This window comes from Daucus carota, chromosome 1, assembly GCF_001625215.2.
Source record: "Daucus carota subsp. sativus chromosome 1, DH1 v3.0, whole genome shotgun sequence".
NCBI lineage: Eukaryota > Viridiplantae > Streptophyta > Magnoliopsida > Apiales > Apiaceae > Daucus > Daucus carota.
The window spans coordinates 36,078,412-36,098,241 of record NC_030381.2 but is presented as its reverse complement, the minus strand read 5'-3'; the positions used below and the strand labels follow the sequence as shown (position 1 = coordinate 36,098,241).

At 39.9% G+C, this 19,830-nt stretch overlaps 1 protein-coding gene across 1 annotated transcript; it reads left to right on the top strand.

The window, feature by feature from the left end:
* Positions 1-5,541: 5,541 nt before the first annotated feature.
* On the top strand, positions 5,542-11,038 carry LOC135150054 (uncharacterized). The gene is made up of 3 exons (XM_064086247.1): positions 5,542-6,681; positions 7,001-7,168; positions 10,544-11,038. Exons 1-3 carry the CDS (start codon positions 5,542-5,544, stop codon positions 11,036-11,038), a joined length of 1,803 nt encoding a protein of 600 aa, XP_063942317.1.
* The last annotated feature ends 8,792 nt before the right edge of the window (positions 11,039-19,830 follow it).

Here is a 19,830-nt window from a genome sequence, read left to right as displayed (position 1 = left end):
GATATATGCTATTTCTTCTACCGAATTTGGTCATATGATTTAATAATCTAAGCATTTAAACTTCCAGTGATCCAGACAAAATCCGTTCTTCAAATAACCAATTAGAACTTATTACATATAATGCATATAAGGTCGCAGTTTGAATGAGTTAGAAGTAACACATGCATGATGTTTGGGATTTCCATCAAGAAGAAACTAAATTTCTGCACTCCTTGTTCATTTTCCACCAAAACCTCATCATACTTAACAGTAAATGTAAATTCCTTTCGCGCAGTCTTCTTTATCTGTTATTGCCTATTAATTTTTCAGTCTTGTTGTGGATAATGATATTTCTTCTGGTAGCCTAATTATTGTTAGGCACAAAGGCTGTAATTTATTTAATAGATTTTGACTCCCAAGTTTTATCTTACAACTAAGTTATTATAATTTTTTTTGTCTTCGTGTTAATAAATTGTAATTGACTATGCTTTTGTATGTCTTGCAGGGTAAATTGGTTAGCATGTCCAGTCAAAGGCTGTTGGCAGGAAATTCATTATAGCAACTGCAGAGCCCAAGAACGATCGAGAGAGTTCTTCTAGGGCTTCGGGCGGAACTGGGTTATGGAAGGGCCACGAGGTTAACTCGGAGTTTCTGAGCCTACTTGATTGCATAGAGAAGAAGTACCCAGAAACCTTCGACCACTTAATTACCACCAATAGCAAAAAGTTGTGCACAATGAAGCTGAACATGTTGTGTACCATAGTGAAAGATTATACCAGAATGTCGATGACAGAGGTTGATATTGAGATGATTGCGGAGTATAGGGCTCAGTTTGCTGACTTGCAAAGATCATTCAATGTAAAATGGTTGGTCAACCATCTGAACTACGTCGAACAACTCCAGATAACGCGCCTCGTACCCGACAAGCTTGATGCAGTTGACTCTTGTATTGCTGATGGCAGTCATGATGCTGGCTACATCGGAGATGATCTATTTCCTGGTCCTTGATATGTTGTTGCATTACTTCATTCTGTTATTGTTTTTAATTGTGTCATTCATGACTGTTAGTCGTATATCTGGTAACTGATTGGATAAGTTGGTTTATTTTGAATCCTTCCAACTTGGATATGTTTTGGATCAGAGTTGATTGACTGAGATATTTTTTAAGAAAATTAATTAATTTCTGCTAAATTGCAGTGTGAGCCTAGTTGCATAGTTGTAGGTACTTGCACTTGGAATATGTATTTGATCCAAATTGCTTTGGTAATATATATATATATATATATATATATATATATATATATATATATATATATATATATATATATATATATATATATATATATATATTTGAGTTTTTCAAAATTTGTAAAAAGTTGGCTGAACTTTAAAAATAGCATAATAGTGGCTGAAGTTTACTTCCATCTTTTAACAAAGTAGCGCCGGTCAAGCACTATCAACATAGCTCCGTTAACTCCAAAACATTAAGAATAAATTACAAGGGGGTGGCTGGAGTTTTTCAAAAATTGCAAATATTGGCTGCTACTATTCTGCTATTTTTAAAGTTCAGCCACAATTTTGAAACTTTTGAAAACTCCAACCACCCTCTTGTCATTTATTCCTAACTGTTAGGAGTTAACGGAGTTATATTAACGGCGGTTGACGGGCGCCACCTTATTAAAAGATGGAAGTAGACTCTAGCCACTATTCTACTATTTTTTAAGTCCTGCCTTTTTTTTTGCAATTTTTGAAAATTTACGGCCACCCTTTGTCATTTGCATAACCTCAAAACTCAATTTATTTTTTTTACGCATTCGGCGACAACGTCAATCTGATGTACTCAAAGTGAATATTGAATTTGATAATTTTTTGAGTCTTTTTCTTTCAGTGCATGTATGTTGCAATTTTGCACAATGCCCGCGGTCTCAAATTTGAAACTTCGTGCTTAGGTTTGGATCTTAGTCGATCTAGTATATCCTATTTAAGATCTACTTGCATAAACTCACATTAAGGACAATTGAAGGTGAACTTTTGAAAACTCTTTGTTGGAATTTACCTGCTTTAACATCTCTATATGTGGCTGCACAGCCCGATCATAGGATTATCTGGCCTCAATCGTATTCGGTACTTGCCTTCTTTAAGCACATTGCTACTTTAGGGTTTTCAGTTACTGGATTCTATTAGTTTGCCTGCTTTAACAACTCTTAACCTGACAAATTTCATATTGCCTCGAAATAGCTGTTCCGGCTTTATTAACTCTAAAGCTCGATGCTGTGTCGATTCCCGAATCTAAATTATTCTCTGCGCTTGTCAGCCTAAAAGATCTTATCTTGTTTTTTCGGGAAAACAAAATTGAAGATGCTTGATAACTTGTCTCCAATTGATAAACCTTGGAATCAATGCACCTGTGAGCACTATAACTAATCATTCTGGCAAGATAATATATAGTTTTGGCGCCCAATATGCGCAATTTTACTTCCGTTGGTTTCTTTCCAATCATGTTTGCAGTGTCTGAGCTGGAGAATGTGAATATAAAACTACGGGGTGGCAATGGGGATGAGCTTCTTGCATCATAGGAGGAGTTGAAGAATTATTATACCCGGGTTATTTATGTTTCCAGGACTGAGCAGTGCTAAGATTCTTACCCTAGACTCTCTGAGACCATTTAGGTAACATTTTATTTCTATCTTTAATGTCACTATTTTCATTCATTATGAATCTATGACTGGAGACGCTATATAGTTTAGACATTAGTAGCATTGGTTAAATTGTTAGGAGTATATGCGCACTTCATTTAGCTTCTGCAGCCAGTATATTGCAGAAAGGAAAGTCATGGCGAAACGACCATAAAATTTTGTTTAGTGCATGCTAATTAAATCTTAGATCTAAACTGATTTTCAGTTCCATATATGATAATCATTTTGGGGGTATATTTCTAGGTACTTTCTGCAGTTTCAAAATTTCTAGTCCAATTTCCTTTTCCATTCTATCAGTTGAAGCATATGAAGGTACCACGGGGACATAAAGACTCAAGTATATCCGCTGACCTCAAACGTTACTTGCTTGGTCGCTCTCCAGAAGCCACCTTAGTCACTACATTGCCTCAAGTACCTAAAAGCCCTTTTAACTCTTCGAGCAAGTGCAGCATATCTAGTCTTAATATTGTCCTGTGCTATTTGTGTTCTGTGACATCTAATAATCAGGAGTCTTTGACATCTAACAATCATAAGCCACATTTGTAACTATGTACGCAAGTTTACGCAATAATCACTCAAGATAGACTTCCAATATTATATTAGCTAACTTATTTTTGGAAATTGTTGTTTCGCACTAGCATATTATCTCTCGAAGAAAGATTTACGTGGCTGATCCGATATTGTGAATGTTGTGTTCGTGACATCTGACAATCATGAATCACATGTTTCAACTCTGGATGCTTTATAAGACGATAACTAGTGTGCTTTATAAGACTATAACTAGTGTAGGCGAGTCTACCACGTAACTAAACTGGCGAGAGTTTTGGTATGTTAGCTAACAACACTAAAAGAAAAGCAGCTATTTTCGACCGGAATCTAATTTCTACAGTTTCTGATCGAATATAAACCCGTTCGACAATAAACGGTCGAAAATAATAAACACGACCATTATATATTTGGCAACTCACTCCAGTTTTTCCCGCGCATGGTTCTAGTCAAAAATAAGCTCCGTTCAAATATAATTTGTGGCGGAAATTTTCCGCCCTTTCGAATTTTAAACTTTTTGAGGACGTTTCTGGTCGAAAATATAAATTCGACCGTTTTTGATCGAAAATAAAAACGACCGTTTTTGATAAAAAAAATATAAATTTGACTGTTTTCGGCAGGTTATTTTCGACCAAATTTGATCAAAATTACGCGGTCGAAAACATAAAAATGCGGTCGAAAATAATTATATTCGACCGAAGTGGTAATTTCGACTAGCTTATATTCAACCATTTCACGACGGTCGAAAATAATTATTTTTGACCTGAAATGATTGAAATCGACCGGTTTTCTTTTTCGCCAAAACCTCATAATACTTACAAAAAATGCAAATTTCTTTCGCACAGTCTCATATGTTCTTGCTTAATCTTTTGGTCTTGTGTGATAATGCTATATTCTGGTAGCGTACTTATTTTTTTAGGCACAAAGTATGAAATTTATTGGACAGATTTCTACTTCCAAGTTTATATGACAATTAAGCTATTATAATTTTGTTTTGTCTTCGTGTTAATAAATTATATTACTATACGTTTGTATTATATGTTTGCCAGTCCATTCAGAGGTTGTGAGGTTGTTGCCGGTAAAGCCTTTAGCCGTTCAGCGACTCCAGTTTCATAGCCAAAGAATGATCAAGTGAGCTATTCTAGGGCTTCCGGTGAAATTGAATTTGTATGGTAGGGGCGGTTGAGGTTAAATCGGAGCTTTTGAGCCTACTTCGATTGCATGAATTACCTAGAAACCTTTTAATTAAACTAAAATATAATAGCATTTTTTAATTCTTTACTTATAGGTAATTAGAAGGTTTTTTTACTTATATCCTCCTCTCTCTCCAAAAGAATCCTAATATTCTCTCTGTCATGGAGTAGTCGTCCCTGTTATTTGTGGGGCTTCCATAGGCATTCACCTGTGGAAAGCCTCATCCTTTTCTTCTTTTCTTCTTTTCAATACTTTTAATTTATCTATTGATTTTTTTGGATAAGTTCCCAATTTATTTGTGTTCAGTTTGATTTTATTTTTTTATTTTTATGGTATTGATTTAACGATGATAGTTTTTATGATGGTTGCTCAAAATAACAATTGTAGGGTTATATCATGTACATATTTCATCAAAAAATCCTTGATTACATATCCATGAAGGAAGGATTATATGATTATGTGTTTTTTCAATTTCGATCCTATGTTTATATGTATGACTTTTCATTTTTTAATTATTTTTTTTCTGAAAATAAAATAATATTTGTATTTTAGAGTTAAATTATTTTATATAATTGTAATATATTTTGTACGGGATTCAAATCTTATTTATTAGTATTTTAAATCAATATAATAATACAAATATATTAACGTTGTTGATGAGATTCAAATTTAGATCTTTAATAACATATTAAATAGTTAAATAGTGAATTATAAAACACGTCATGAAATTAATATTTTTTATATCTTTTCATTAATGAAATTAACTTCTATTATCCGTCTTTTAAAAAAAATGAAATCATGATATATTAAATTCAAAATTTTAAAAATTATATTAAAATTTTAAATTATTCTAAAAATTTTGATGATATTGAATCAGGAATTTATTTTATGATTAAAAATTCAATAAAACTTAATCACTAAAATTCTATGAAATTATAGGGAATTTAAAAATGATAACTCTCTTGTAAGTAATAAATTTTATGAATCATGATATATTTTTTATGTTTTTAAAAATCTGTCAGTAATCTACAACATTTCGAAGAATTAAATAGTATAGACCGGGCATCATTTTCTACTTCACCTCAACTTCTCTAGCAGCATCGTCAAATCTCTGCTGTGTGAAATCATGACAGTTGGGCAGACAATGGAGCAGATGCAGAAGCAGATAGCAATATTATCAGGAGAAGGTGAAGACAGAATAAGCTGGTTGAGTAACGACTTAATTCATGAAATTCTCTCCTTTGTTGATGCTAAATCGGCTGTGCAGACCAGCGTTCTCTCCAAAAGATGGAAGCTTGTCTGGACTACTCTTCCGTATGTCAATTTCACTAATTACATCTTTCTGGAATCCGAATTGCATATACTTGAAACTCGAAGTCGCTTTATTTCCAAATTTTTCCTGCGCCGAAATATTCTATCTAATTTACTCAAAGTGAATTTCGAATTTGATCATGTCGTAGAACAACTTCTTTTTCCCCAGTATATGTTTGAAGCAATGTTTAACAATGCTCGGGATATAAAATTTGAAACTTCGGCCTCAGGTTTTAAACTGGATTCTTGTATATACAGTATGAACTCTCCTTCCTTGCATAAACTCACATTAAGGCCAATTCAAGGTGAACTTTCGACAACTGGCTGTTGGAATTTACCTGCTTTAACAACTTTAAATTTGGCTGCGCAGCCCGATCATAGAATCCTCTTGCCTGAATTGCATTTGTTATGCTTGCCTGCTTTACGCACATTGGTACTCGAGGGTTTACAGTTACCGGATCCTATTAGTTTACCTGCTTTAACTACTCTTCACCTGACAAATTGCATATTGCCTCAAAATAGTTGGGATTTTCCGGCTTTATTAACTCTAAGGCTCGATGCTGTGTCCTTCCCCGAATCTAGGTTCTTCTCTGCGCTTGTCAATCTGAAAAGTCTTATCTTGTTTTTCCGGGAAAACATAACTGAAGAATGCTTGATATCTTGTCCCCAATTGGAAAACCTTGAAATCATTTCACCTGTGAGAACTACCACTTATCATTCTGGCAATATCATTGTTTTGGCGCACCATATCCGCAATTTTACTTCTGTTGGTTTCTTTCCTATCATGTTCGGAGTGTCTGAGTTGGAGAATGTGAATATAAAACTACGGGGTAGCAATGGGGACGAGCCTCTTGCATCATTGGAGGAGTTCAAGCTTTATTATACTCGGGTTGTTTATATGTTTCCAGGACTGAGCAATGCTAAGATTCTTACCCTAGACTCAGCGACCGTTCAGGTAACTTTATATTTCTCTTTTCAATATTACTACTATCAGTCATTATAAATTTATCTCCTTTTCTGACTGAAGATGCTATATAGTTATTGATTGTATGACTGATAACATTCGTTAAATTAGTGTTTAGGCATTAGTAGCTTTGGCTAAATTGTTAACAGTATATGCACTTCATCATTTAGCTTCTGCAGCCAGTATACTGCAGAAGGAGGCCAAGTCATGGTGAAACAACCATAAAGTCTTGTTTAGTGCATGCTAAATTCTAGATCTAAATTGCAGCTCAGTTCCATATCTTAATCTTTTTTTGGGGGTATTTTTCTAGGCACTTTCTGCTGTTTCAAAACTTCTTGTCCAGGTTCCTTCTCCATTCTATCAGTTGAATCATGTGAAGGTACCACAGGGACATAAAGATTCAAGTATATCCGCTGACCTCAAACGCTACTTGCTTGGTCGCTCCCCAGAAGCCACCATAGTCACTAAATTGCCTCAGGTACCTAAAAACCCTTTTAAATTTTCGAGTAATTGCAGTATTGCTTGTTTTAATTTTGAAAGCAGATACTCTCACTACAAAAAAACTAGACAAAAACGACCGCCAAATATGGTCGGTTACGCCCAAAAGCGGTGGGTTTTAGGCCTAGACCCGACCAACTACGGTGGTCGGTTTTGACAGATTGGTCGTGAAAACACGTATAAAACCGACCACAAAGGTGGTCGGTTTTCTGAGTTGCAAAACTAACGGCTTAAAACTGACCACCAACCAGTCGGTTATGCTCTTTAACATAAAACGGCGTCGTAACCCCTTCTGTGACGAGTATATTTAATCCATTTTCCAAATAAATAAACATATTTAAATATATAAAATGGGGTTAAAACCGACCGAGGACCAGTCGGTTTTGACTTTAGAATTAAAACGACATCGTTATGTTAACAATTTATTAAAAAATTGATTAAAAATACACAAACACTTAACCGGCCGATACGTTGGTCGGTTATGAGCCGGACACGTCACCTCTAAAACCGGCCAAGCTGATTTAGGTCGGCTAAAATAAGTCGAAGTCTTGTCAGCAAGGCTAAAACCGACCGACTTTTGCCCATCGGTTTTATCCCGACACTTTTTTCATGCCGGTCGGTTTAGGCGGTCGGTTTTGCCCTTTTTTTTGTAGTGCGTGCATGTTGTGTTTTGTGACATCTTATAATCTTGAGTCTGCCACATTTAACAATTATATCTAGTGTATGTCTACTCCATAATCAACCAAGACGGAGTTCCATTATATTAGCTGACATGTTTATGGAAATTGTGGTTTTTCAGTAGCATTATTGCTGCAAGAAAATGTGCTTTATGTCGCTGATCTGATACTGTGCATGTTGTGTTCAGCGACATCTAGTAATCACTGTTCCATAAGATTAGCACATCCACAGACCAAGTATATATGTTACTCAATGTTCAATGATCAGTGACTAAGTTATTCACTCGATATTGTTTCTTCTATCAATTTATGTCATGTAATTTAATAATCTATGTCGTTATTCATTTATATTATTTCTTCTATCGAATTTTGTCATATGTTTTAATAATCTAAGCATTTAAACTTCCAGAGTTCCAGACAAAATTTGTTCTTCAAATAACCATTTAGAAACTTTTTACGTTCAATTTACATATTCCTTCTAATATAATACTACATATGCTCGCACCAAAAAAGAAAAAAAAAAGAGAAAGCATCGTTCATTTTCTTTTTCTTTGGCAATATTTAGGCAACTTTTTTTGAGAACTTTTTTGGAGCATGCTTATTTGCATATATATAACACTATACCGAATGTCAGATGTCATTTGGTCATACAAATATCATACCAGGGGTCAGTGGCAGAACCAGAAGTAAAAGTTAGGGGGGGCTGAAAAATATTTCGGCATCCATATTTGCATAATAGTTTTCTCGATATATATCATCATACTACTATCATTCATTCATGCATCTTCCATCCTATTACGCTGATAAGTCTTGATTGCTTTCATAACAAAAAAAAACTCTCTCAACAGTAGCAATGACAACCGGTAAAACCAGAGCTAACTCAACCAGAAGATAAACTAAGGGATAAGCAGTGTGTCCGTGTGTTTTAACCATCATGAGAGAAAGATTTCCTATATTTTGACATCCAGATTAATCTCTGCTCTCATATCATAGATAAAATTGTGTAAGTGATTTGGTAACAACTCCAAGTCTAGTAAAGAGAAATCTTTTTGAAAAATTTGTGTAAGACGGACCATTTTTGAGTTATTGAAATTTGAAAATTAATTTCTAGGATCCAAAGAGCCAATACAAAATAGTAGCTCTATGTTTCTTTCTGTAAAATGGTTATCCATCTCTTAGAAAATTAGATCAATAACTCGTTAAATAAAAAAGTTAGTAAAATATGTTTTATAGCAGTGAACATCTTCTAAAAATGTCTTCCATTCTTCCTCTCTTAATAGTTGCAATTTAATTTACTTCGAACCATTGTCATAGTATTTATAATATTCCGAGTGCTTTGTTGTAAAAATTATGACAAATCATAAGTAATTGTCAAGATAACTTTCATCAAAAGAGCTCCACCGAGTTAGGGTATAGTGTCAATGTGTGCGTATGACTTATGAGAGCATGTCCAAAAGTTTCTTCGTATGGGCTTTTTAGGCAAAATTTGAAGAATATGGAGATAAAATGAACTCCAACAAGCTCCTAGCACCTCTTCAGGAACTTAGGAGCTCTATTTTCTTCCTCAACAATGATGAGCACACTTTCCCTCTTAACTATATATTATATTATTTTTCTAATGTAGTACTCAGCATGCATCATACAATTTGCATGATCTAGTTGTTCTGAGTGTATCTGTTTGAATGTATTTGTTAATTAGACTCTCTTTAAACTAAGTGTCTTCTCTTTTCTTCTTTTATAATAAGTCCCTCGCTATGACATTTATAATTCAACGGGGTTAATAAAATTATATTGACATCATAAATTCAGCGGGGGCTGCAAAAAAAAATATACATTGTATTTTTGAGGTTAGGGGGCTCTAGCATCCCCTAACCCCCCTCTGGTTCCGCCACTGCCTGGGGTTATAGCAAGGACGAACTTTATAATACCCTAAAAATCATGTTCAACAAGAAGGATGACAAGTACATCGATCTGTTAATCCTACTCTATCTATCTATATATGTTACCTTTGGTCTCCCAATTATTGTTCGTGTTGCTTTGAGTTCCAAATTGTTTCTCGCATAAAGCATTTATATATTTGCTTGTATTTTTCAATTAGTATAACTAGAATTTTCATTGATCTTGTATATATATATGAGGCAGTTTGAAAATGTAGTGCACTTGGTTAAGTTCTTGGACCTCAGTTATTCCCTAAAATTTTATGTTCTGTGTTTTATAGTTGAGTTCTTGTATTTTAATTTGCTCAAATTTGTAAATATTAGCTTTAAGAGCCTTTAAATAGTACTTTTAAGTGCACAAACCTTTTATATATTCTTGTAATGCATATAAGCTTGGAGTTTGAATGAGTTAGAAGTGGAACATGATGTTCGGGATTGCCATAAAAAAGAAACTAAATTTCTGCACCGATCTCCTTGTTAATTTTCCACCAAAACCTCATCAAACTTAACAGTAAATGCAAATTCCTTTTGCGCGGTATTCTCGATTTGTTATTGCCTAATTTTTCAGTCTTGTTGTGGATAATGATATTTTTTCTGGCAGCCTAATTATTTTTTTAGGTACAGAGGCTGTAATTTACTTAATAAATTCGACTCCCAACTTTTATCTTACAACTAAGTTATTATAATTTTTTTGTCTGTGTTAACAAATTATAATTGACTACACTTTTGTATTTCTTGCAGTATAACTCAGCTAGCATGTCCTGTCAAAGGTTTCAAAGGCAGTTGCCAGGAAATTTAGCAACTCCCGTTGCAGAGCCCAAAAATGATAGAGCGAGTTCTTCTAGGGCTTCCGGCGAAACTGGGTTATGGAAGGGCCATGAGGTTAACTCGGAGTTTTTGAGCCTACTTGATTGCATAGAGAAGAAGTATCCAGAAACCTTTGACCCCTTTACCACCAATAGCAAAAAGTTGTGTACAATGAAGCTGAACATGTTGTGTACCATAGTGAAAGACTATACCAGAACTTTGATGACTGAGGTTGATATTGAGATGATTGCGGAGTACAGGGCTCAGTTTGCAAACTTGCAAAGATCATTCAATGTAAAATGGTTGGTCAATCATCTGAATTGCGTTGAACAATTCCAGATAGTTCACCTCCTACCAGACAAGCTTGATGCAGTTGACTCTTTTATTGCTAATGGCTCAATCGGAGATCATCTATTTTCTGGTTTTTGATATGTTGTTGTATTACTTCATTTTGTTAGTGTTTTGATTGTGTCATTCATGACTGTTAGCCGTATTTGGTAACTACTAAAGGGTTGGTTTCTTTTGAATCCTTCCTGACTATGAAACTGGGATATGTTTTGGAGTTGATTGGATGAGATAATTTTTTTAAAAAAAAATTCTACTGAATTTCAGTGGGAGCCTAATTGCACAGTTGTAGGTACCCGTACTACTTAGAAATATTTTTTGAGCCAAATTGCTTTGGCAAAATAGATTTTGGCATAATCTTAGAACTCAATTTACAATTTTTGCCTTCGGCAAGAACGTCAATCGGATGTACTCAAAGTGAATATTGAATTTGACACATTGCTACTTTAGGGTTTTCAGTTACTGGATTCTATTAGTTTGCCTGCTTTAACTCTTCACCTGACAAATTGCATATTGCCTCAAAATAGCAGGGATTTTCCGGCTTTATGAACTCTAAAGCTCGATGCTGTGTCGTTTCCTGAATCAAGTTGCGATTGTCGTCAGTCTAAAAATTTTATCTGGTTTTTTCTGGAAAACATAACTGAAGAATGCTTGATAACTTGTCCCCAATTGTTAAACCTTGAAACTAATGCTCCTGTGAGTACTACCTGATAACGCCAATCTCCGATCCCGGTCCTTCCTCCGCCGTGACTGGTGGTTCCGTGGTGCAGCTGCTGGATGGGGGCCTACAAAACAACGCCGGCGGGGGGGTTTTGCCCCGAAGCGCCTCCGGCGTGAGAGTAAGCGTAGGTTTCGGAAGGATAAAGATTAGAGAGAGTGCTATCTATATGTGGTGGGTGAAGGTGTTTGGCTGGTGGTTGCTGGTGGCTGAGAGTGTTTGAGTGTATGCTGAGTGTAAGTGTGTGTATGAATGGGTGTAAAAAGAGAGTAACCCTTAGACTCTTGATCCTTGGTCTATTTATAGGCCAAGGATTAGGGTTTAAGGGTGCGTACCTGGATCCTGGTCCTACACGTGTAGGGGTTCGATCCCCTACACGTGTCCAGGTGTCGGCGTAGGAGTAGTATTTTGGAATGTTCCCTGGCTTGTCTCTATCGCCAGTAGTTGACCGTTACATTTGTCTTTATTGTGTCAGTCTGTGCCTTGTGCAGCAAGTGTCGGCTGGTACAAGATTTGACCCCGGTCGAGGAGTGTGATCCGGATATGCCCATGGTCTACCCGGGTCCTGTACCTTATCCGGACGGCGTACTCTGGTAGGGTTGGTGGATTAGTTTCTGTGTTCTATGTGAGGGACGGGGTCCTTGTTTGAGCCCGGGTCTGTCGACCCGGGTTATACCATATCATTTGCCCCCCACTCCCTTACATAGATCTTCTATGTGAGGGAGTAGAGTGGATTTCATGCTTTAGCTCCTTTTACCTGGTGGAAGTTTTTTCGATGCCCTAATCTTGTCTATGCTTTTCTTGATATGTGCATGTTAGCAAACCCTGTCTGAGCAAAACCCTAATCTTGTCTGTAGCACATAAAATCTTTTTGTCTCACACCTGCACACATTTTGTCACTTAACTATTTGTGGTATCTCTGAAAATAGTAAGTTGACCACTTGTGCACACTATTTCTGGCATCCTATCACTATCTATACTATTTGTGAGCACTGTCACCAAAACAGCAACCATATACCCTGTGTGAGTTCTTGAAACCATGGCAAAAAGAACACGCTCCCACCTGGGTCTTCCCCAGAACCCGGACAACCCTCAGACATACCAGGATAACCCGAACCAGGATCATGCCTCGGGACCCCTTTTCACCCATGTGAACCCGGACGAAAATCAAACCATCAACCCCAATGACGCCCGGGTCACCATCGAAATGAACCAATACAAGTACACCGACGTACCAATCACCACCCTCCACCTATCACAACTCACCAAAGAGGATTTGGCTGAGGCCATCCGACAGTACCAGGATCGCCGGGAAAGCAACCGCAGACTCGAGGATATCGGTGAGTCGGAGGACTCCGGGAACAGCCGTCAGTCCCGGGGCTCCGTCTTCGACCGGATCGGAGACAAAGCAAAGAAAAAGAAACAAAAGGAAAGTGAGGAAACCCGGTTGAAAATTTTGGCTGAAAGGAAAGAACAGATCCGAAAAGAGGAAGAGGAAAAACTTGAGCAAAAAATCGCCCTCCGGATTCAACTCGAAGAGGAGAAGTTGACAAAAGGATCCCGGTCCAAGCGATACCGGAAGGAAACAACACCCGAACTCATCTCTGATGACGAGGATGAGAGACCGGGGCAAACCAACCTCAGAGACATGATCAATGAACTCAACCGGAAAATCGGAAATGATGCCGGGCTTGAAATTGGGGGAACCCTGACACCCTTCAGCCACTCCTTGGAATCCATACCCCGACAAAAGGGTATGAAACACTACAACTTCGAATCTTTCAATGGACTAGGTGACCCGGAGGAACACCTACACTATTTTGAACAGATAGCCCTGATCTACTACTACAATGATCTGACCAAGTGCCGCTTCTTCGCATCCACATTCAAGGGGGGGGGGCCAGAGATGGTTCAGCCGGATCCCCTCCCGGAGCATCGGGTCCTGGAAAGATTTCAGAGAAGCCTTCCTCAGAAGGTTTCGAGCAAACAAGACACATGAACTTCATATGTGTCACCTGGAAACGGTTCGTCAGTATGACAATGAGGCACTCTCAGATTACATGAAACGTTTCCAGGAAGCAATCAACAAAATCTCCAACCTGGACGAGCGTGAGGCTTTGAGCATATTCCGAAGGAACTTGGACCCGGAACAAAACGAGAGATATGTGGTCGAGCTGATCAACAAGGAACCCCAGAGCCTGGCAGCTGCCTACGCCATGGCTGCCAAATTCATCAAGGAAACTGATGTACTCCAAGCCATGAGAATGACCCGACAGGGTAGCTCGAAAGGAAAGCAGGTAGAGGATAGACCCCGGAAAGAATATCACCAGGACAAGAAATTCAAACCAGACAGACAGACAAACTTCATCCAGCAATCAGGTTCCAAGAGGACCAGCCAACAGGGATCCGGGTCCAGAAGTGACCCCGGTCCAAACAAAGCAACCAGGGAACCGAAACCAGAGCCCGAATGGACTCCTCTAAACAGGTCCCGCGAGGACATACTCAAAGAGGTCCGAGACAAACCCTTCTACTACCCACCAAAACCCATGCAGACTCCTCCTGAAAGCAGACCTACCAACAGGCACTGTGATTACCATGGTACCCATGGTCATAAAACTGAAAATTGCATATCCCTTAAGTACTTCATTGAAGAACATATCAGCAAAGGAAACATGGGGCAATATATAGCCCGGAACACAGCCGACAAAACAGGGGGATCCGGGAAACAGAAAAACATTGTCAACGTGGTGCTAGGAGGATCCTGTTCACCTCCCCCTAGCCCGGGCTCCTGTCAAGAAGTGATGTCCATCCAAGCCTTCCCCGAACAAGTAATCTCCTTCAGCAACAAGGACTTTGAAGGCGTCACCCGGGGTCACAATCAAGCCCTGGTAGTGACCCTTGACATGGCCGAAAATGAAGTAAGAAGGATCCTGGTGGACAACGGCTCTTCGACCAACATCTTGTTCAAACACACCATGGACCGAATGGAGCTCGGGAGTATCCGGATGAACGACTACAGGGAGGATCCTCTATATGGGTTCGGGAATAGCATTGTCCCGGTCCTTGGCACACTCTATCTCCCGGTCCGATTCGGAACTCTTCCGAACCAAGTCACTCATACCATCAAATTCTATGTCACAGATACACCCTCACCTTACAACGTGATCATCGGCCGCCCAGGTCTGAACAAGATTGAAGCTATCACATCCATTCCACACCTGAAGTTCAAATTCCCAACCCCGTTCGGGGTAGGAGAAGTCAAAGGAGACTCGGCGACAGCCGGGGTATGTTATAGCCAAGCCTTGGTCATGGCAGAAACACACCTGGACAACAAGAGAAAGGCAACCGTTTTTCAAAAACAGAAAAGCAACAAAAAACACCGACCTTACCCGAAAACAAATCCCACAGGGGAGGTCCAGGTAATCGACCTCAACCCGGGTAACAGCAACCCGGGAGCAACCAACCCCGGTTCCAGACAAAGCAACCAAAAAGCAACCATAAGCCCCGCGGAAAATTTTGTGGAAAAGAACACTGACGCCCGGATCCAGCAAATGATCTCGGCACAAGAATTAACCAAGGTCGAAGCTGCGGTCGAGACCGAGTCGGTCCCGATCGAAAAAGACAACCCGGCAAGGAAAGTCAAAATTGGAAAAGGCCTGGATACTGTTTTTAAAGAGGAACTCATCCAACTACTCCGGAGCTATGCAGATGTCTTTGCCTGGAGCCCGGACGACATGCCCGGGTTAGATGAATCATTGGCAATGCACAGCCTTGACGTCGATCCCAAAAAGAAGCCTGTTAAACAAAAACGGAGAAATTTCGCCCCGGAGAGGCAAAAGGCAATAGATGAGGAGGTTGGCAAGTTAATGAAGGCCGATATCATATGTGAGATCAAATACCCGGAATGGCTCGCCAACGCGTAGTCATGGTTAAGAAAGCAAACGGCAAATGGAGGATGTGCGTCGACTACACGGATCTGAATGCAGCATGCCCAAAGGACCCTTATCCTCTACCAAGCATTGATCAGCTCATTGATGCCACGTCAGGACACCTGATGTTAAGCTTTATGGACGCCTTCTCCGGGTACAACCAGGTTAAGATGAACCCAGCAGACATAGCCAAAACAGCCTTCATAACCCATCGGGCAGTGTATGCTTACAAACTAATGCCGTTCGGGTTAAGGAATGCAGGGTCCACATACCAGAAAGCCATGAATGAAATTTTCAAAGATCAACTTGGAAGGAATTTGGAATGCTACGTCGACGACATCATCTCCAAATCCACTTCGGTCCCGGGTCACATTTCTGATCTCAAAGAATGTTTTGAGAACATGAGAAGGACTAAGCTAAAGCTCAACCCGGACAAATGCACCTTTGGAGTAGAGGCTGGAAAGTTTTTGGGTTTCATGGTAAGCAACCGGGGTATCGAGGCCAACCCGGAGAAGATCAAAGCTGTGCAAGAGATGCAACCACCCCGGACTCAGAGGGAGGTCCAAAAGTTAGCAGGGTCCTTAGCGGCACTCCGAAGGTTTGTCTCCAAACTCGCTGAAAGATGTCTACCATTCTTTGAATTGTTAAAAGGGGCAAAAAACCAGAAATTAGTAGAATGGAGCCCGGACTGCCAAAGAGCCCTTGATTAAATCAAAGCATACCTATCCAAGCCCCCGATCCTGACAAAGGCTTTACCCGGAGAGCCTCTATACCTGTACCTGTCGGCCGGTCCCCTTGCTGTCGGAGCAGCCTTGATCCGGGAAGAAGCCAGGCAACAGAAGCCTGTCTACTATGTCAGCCAAGTCCTCAAAGATGCGGAGACCAGATACCCCAACTTAGAAAAATTTGCGTTTGCACTGATCACCGCATCCAGGAAGCTCAGACACTACTTTCAAGGAAGAGAAATCAGGATTGTCACGGACCAACCGCTAAGGAAAATCATTCACAAGCCAGACATCTCCGGGAGACTGGTGAACTGGGCAATTGAACTTAGCCAGTTCAGCCTAACCTTCCTACCCCGGACGGCAGTCAAAGCCCAGGTCCTGGCAGACTTCGTGGTGGAATGCAACTTCCCAGAAAACCAGTCAACTCCTATGGAAACCGAACCGGAAGCCCCAATAGAACCAAATCCGGAGTCTTGGATACTCCATGTTGACGGCTCCTCAACAACCGAAAGGTCAGGAGCCGGGCTAATCCTGAAGAGCCCGGATGGGTTCACCATCAAAACAGCAATCTCCTTCGGTTTCGCAGCAACCAACAACCAAGCGGAATACGAAGCCCTTCTAGCAGGGTTAAAGTTAGTCCGGACCCTGTCCATCCGAAACCTCACCATCTATAGTGATTCCCAAATCGTGGTCAGGCAAACAAATGGGGAATACCTCGCCAAAGACCCGATTCTGACCAGGTATCAAGCCTTGGTGAAAAGCTACCTTACCCTGATCCCCGGGTGCAAAGTTTTGCAAGTCAACAGAGAAGAAAATGCTGAAGCGGACAACCTCTCCAGGTTGGTCCAAAATTCGGCGGACCTGGACAGCTCAGTATATTTCGAAGAGTTGCACAAGCCAACAATAGAGCAGGAAGAAATCTTTGAAATCAACAACGACCCTACCTGGATGACCCCCCTGATCAGTTACATAGAGAAGGGAGAGTTACCCGAAGACAAGGGAAAAGCACAACGGCTGAAGGCTAAGGCGGCTAAATTTTTTGTCGAAGGAGGAACACTCTTCCGCCGGACCTACTCATCCCCAATCCTGAAATGCATAGGTCCGGAGGAGGCCGAATATTGTCTAAGAGAAGTTCACGAAGGGATCTTTGGCGATCACATGTCGGCAAAAGGCCTGGCATACAAAATCATCCGGCAAGGCTACTACTGGCCAACAATTCATCAAGACTCTATAGAGTTCGTGAAAAAATGCAAGAACTGCCAACTATTCAGCAACGTACCCCGGGTAAGCCCTGTCCTACCCTCCTCAGTCCTATCTCCAATCCCTTTTGCTGTTTGGGGGATAGACATCATGGGACCCTTTCCCCGGGCCAAAGGAGACCTTAGGTACTTGCTAGTCTCCATCGACTATATGACCAAGTGGGTCGAAGCTAAAGCAATGCGGACAATCAATCAACAAGATGTCATCCGGTTCATGGATAACATTCTAATGAGATTCGGGCTACCAAGGGTCCTGGTCTCAGACAACGGACCCCAGTTCATAGGTTCGGACTTTGAAAGCTACCTGGCTGAAAGAGGCATCAAGCACAAGAAGTCTTCAGTCGCCTATCCTCAAGGAAATGGCCAGGTAGAGGTCACCAACCGGATCCTCCTGAGAGGAATTGAAAAGAGGCTAGAAGAAAGCAAGAGCAAATGGCCAGAAGAATTACCACATGTTCTGTGGTCATACCGAACCAGTCCCCGAACAAGCACCGGAGAAACTCCTTTCAAGTTGGCCTATGGAACTGAGGCAATGCTCCCAATCGAAGTCGGGTCACCTTCCCACAGAGCGATCAACTTTGATGAAATGGCGAATGAAGAAGGACTCCGGGTCAACTTAGACTTGGTAGATGAGGTTCGAGATCAGGCAATCGCAAAAATGGAGAAATACAAGGAAAAGACCAGGGATCATTTTAGCAAGAAGTCCCGGGTCAGGAATTTTCAAGCAGGAGACCTGGTCCTAAGGGACACCGAAGCCTCTGACCCAACCAACACGGGCAAGCTGATGCCCAAATGGGAAGGCCCCTACAAAGTCAAAGAAGTCCTAAGGCCGGGCACTTACAAACTGGAGCACATGGACGGGTCAGAAGTATCCAACACATGGCATGGTCTTAGATTGAGGAAATTCTACCAGTAAAACCAAGGAGAAAGAAGGGTCCTAGAAGACAGCTATATATACATAAAAGCAACCATGTACTTTTGATCATCCCCAAAGCTGTGTAATAGTTTTAATATATCAATGAAGTCTTTTGCTGCTGATGAATCTATGTTATTATTTACTTAGAAAACTTCTGAGACAACCAAGCACTGCCAAGCATACAACCCGGACATGATCTACCCGAACCCAGTCAAACAATCATTTACTTAGAAAAGTTCTAAGTACAAACATATTTAAGCAACCAACCCGGGTAGATGTTGCCCGGGTCCATCTTTTTTATTTACCTAGAAAAGTTCTAAGTACAAACATATTTAAGCAACCAACCCGGGTAGATGTTGCCCGGGTCCATCTTTTTTATTTACTTAGAAAAATTCTGAGTACAAACATATTTAAGCAACCAACCCGGGTAGATGTTGCCCGGGTCCATCTATTTTATTTACTTAGAAAAATTCTGAGTACAAACATATTTATGCAACCAACCCGGGTAGATGTTGCCCGGGCCCATCTATTTTATTTACTCAGAAAAATTCTAAGTACAAACATATTTAAGCAACCAACCCGGGTAGATGTTGTCCGGATCCATCTATTTTATTTACTTGGAAAAGTTCTAAGTACAAACATATTTAAGCAACCAACCCGGGTAGATGTTGCCCGGACCCATCTATTTTATTTACTTGGAAAAGTTCTAAGTACAAACATATTTAAGCAACCAACCCGGGTAGATTTGCCCGGGTCCATCTATTTTATTTACTTAGAAAATTTTTAAGTACAAACTATATGTGCAACCAACCCGGGTAGATGTTGCCCGGGTCCATCTATTTTATTTACTTGGAAAAGTTCTAAGTACAAACATATTTAAGCAACCAACCCGGGTAGATGTTGCCCGGGTCCATCTATTTTATTTACTTAGAAAATTTCTAAGTACAAACTATATGTGCAACCAACCCGGGTAGATGTTGCCCGGGTCCATCTATTTTATTTACTTAGAAAAAATTCTCAGTACAAACATATTAAGCAACCAACCCGGGTAGACGTTGCCCGGGTCCATCTAATCTATTTTACTTACTTAGAAAAAAATTCTAAGTACAAAACTATATGAGCAACCAATCCGGACGATAAGTATATAAAGCAAGCAAAGAAGCATTCACGAGGAAATATGACAAACGAACATTTGGTCAAAAACAGCAAAACAAGCATTCATAGTACCCGGGTCCACACAGACCCGGTCAAACAAGATATCCTGATACACAAATATACTTAGTCTTACAAAAACATTGTCTTTTTTTCGAAGCAAAGGCAAAAATCAAC

Bases quoted from the DNA above. Each gene is read 5' to 3' on its own strand.
- LOC135150054 (XM_064086247.1), top strand. From the start codon at position 5,542: ATGACAGTTGGGCAGACAATGGAGCAGATGCAGAAGCAGATAGCAATA. The intron at 6,682-7,000 runs GTAACTTTATAT...GTATTTTTCTAG, and splicing joins TAGACTCAGCGACCGTTCAG to GCACTTTCTGCTGTTTCAAA. The intron at 7,169-10,543 runs GTACCTAAAAAC...TATTTCTTGCAG, and splicing joins TAGTCACTAAATTGCCTCAG to TATAACTCAGCTAGCATGTC.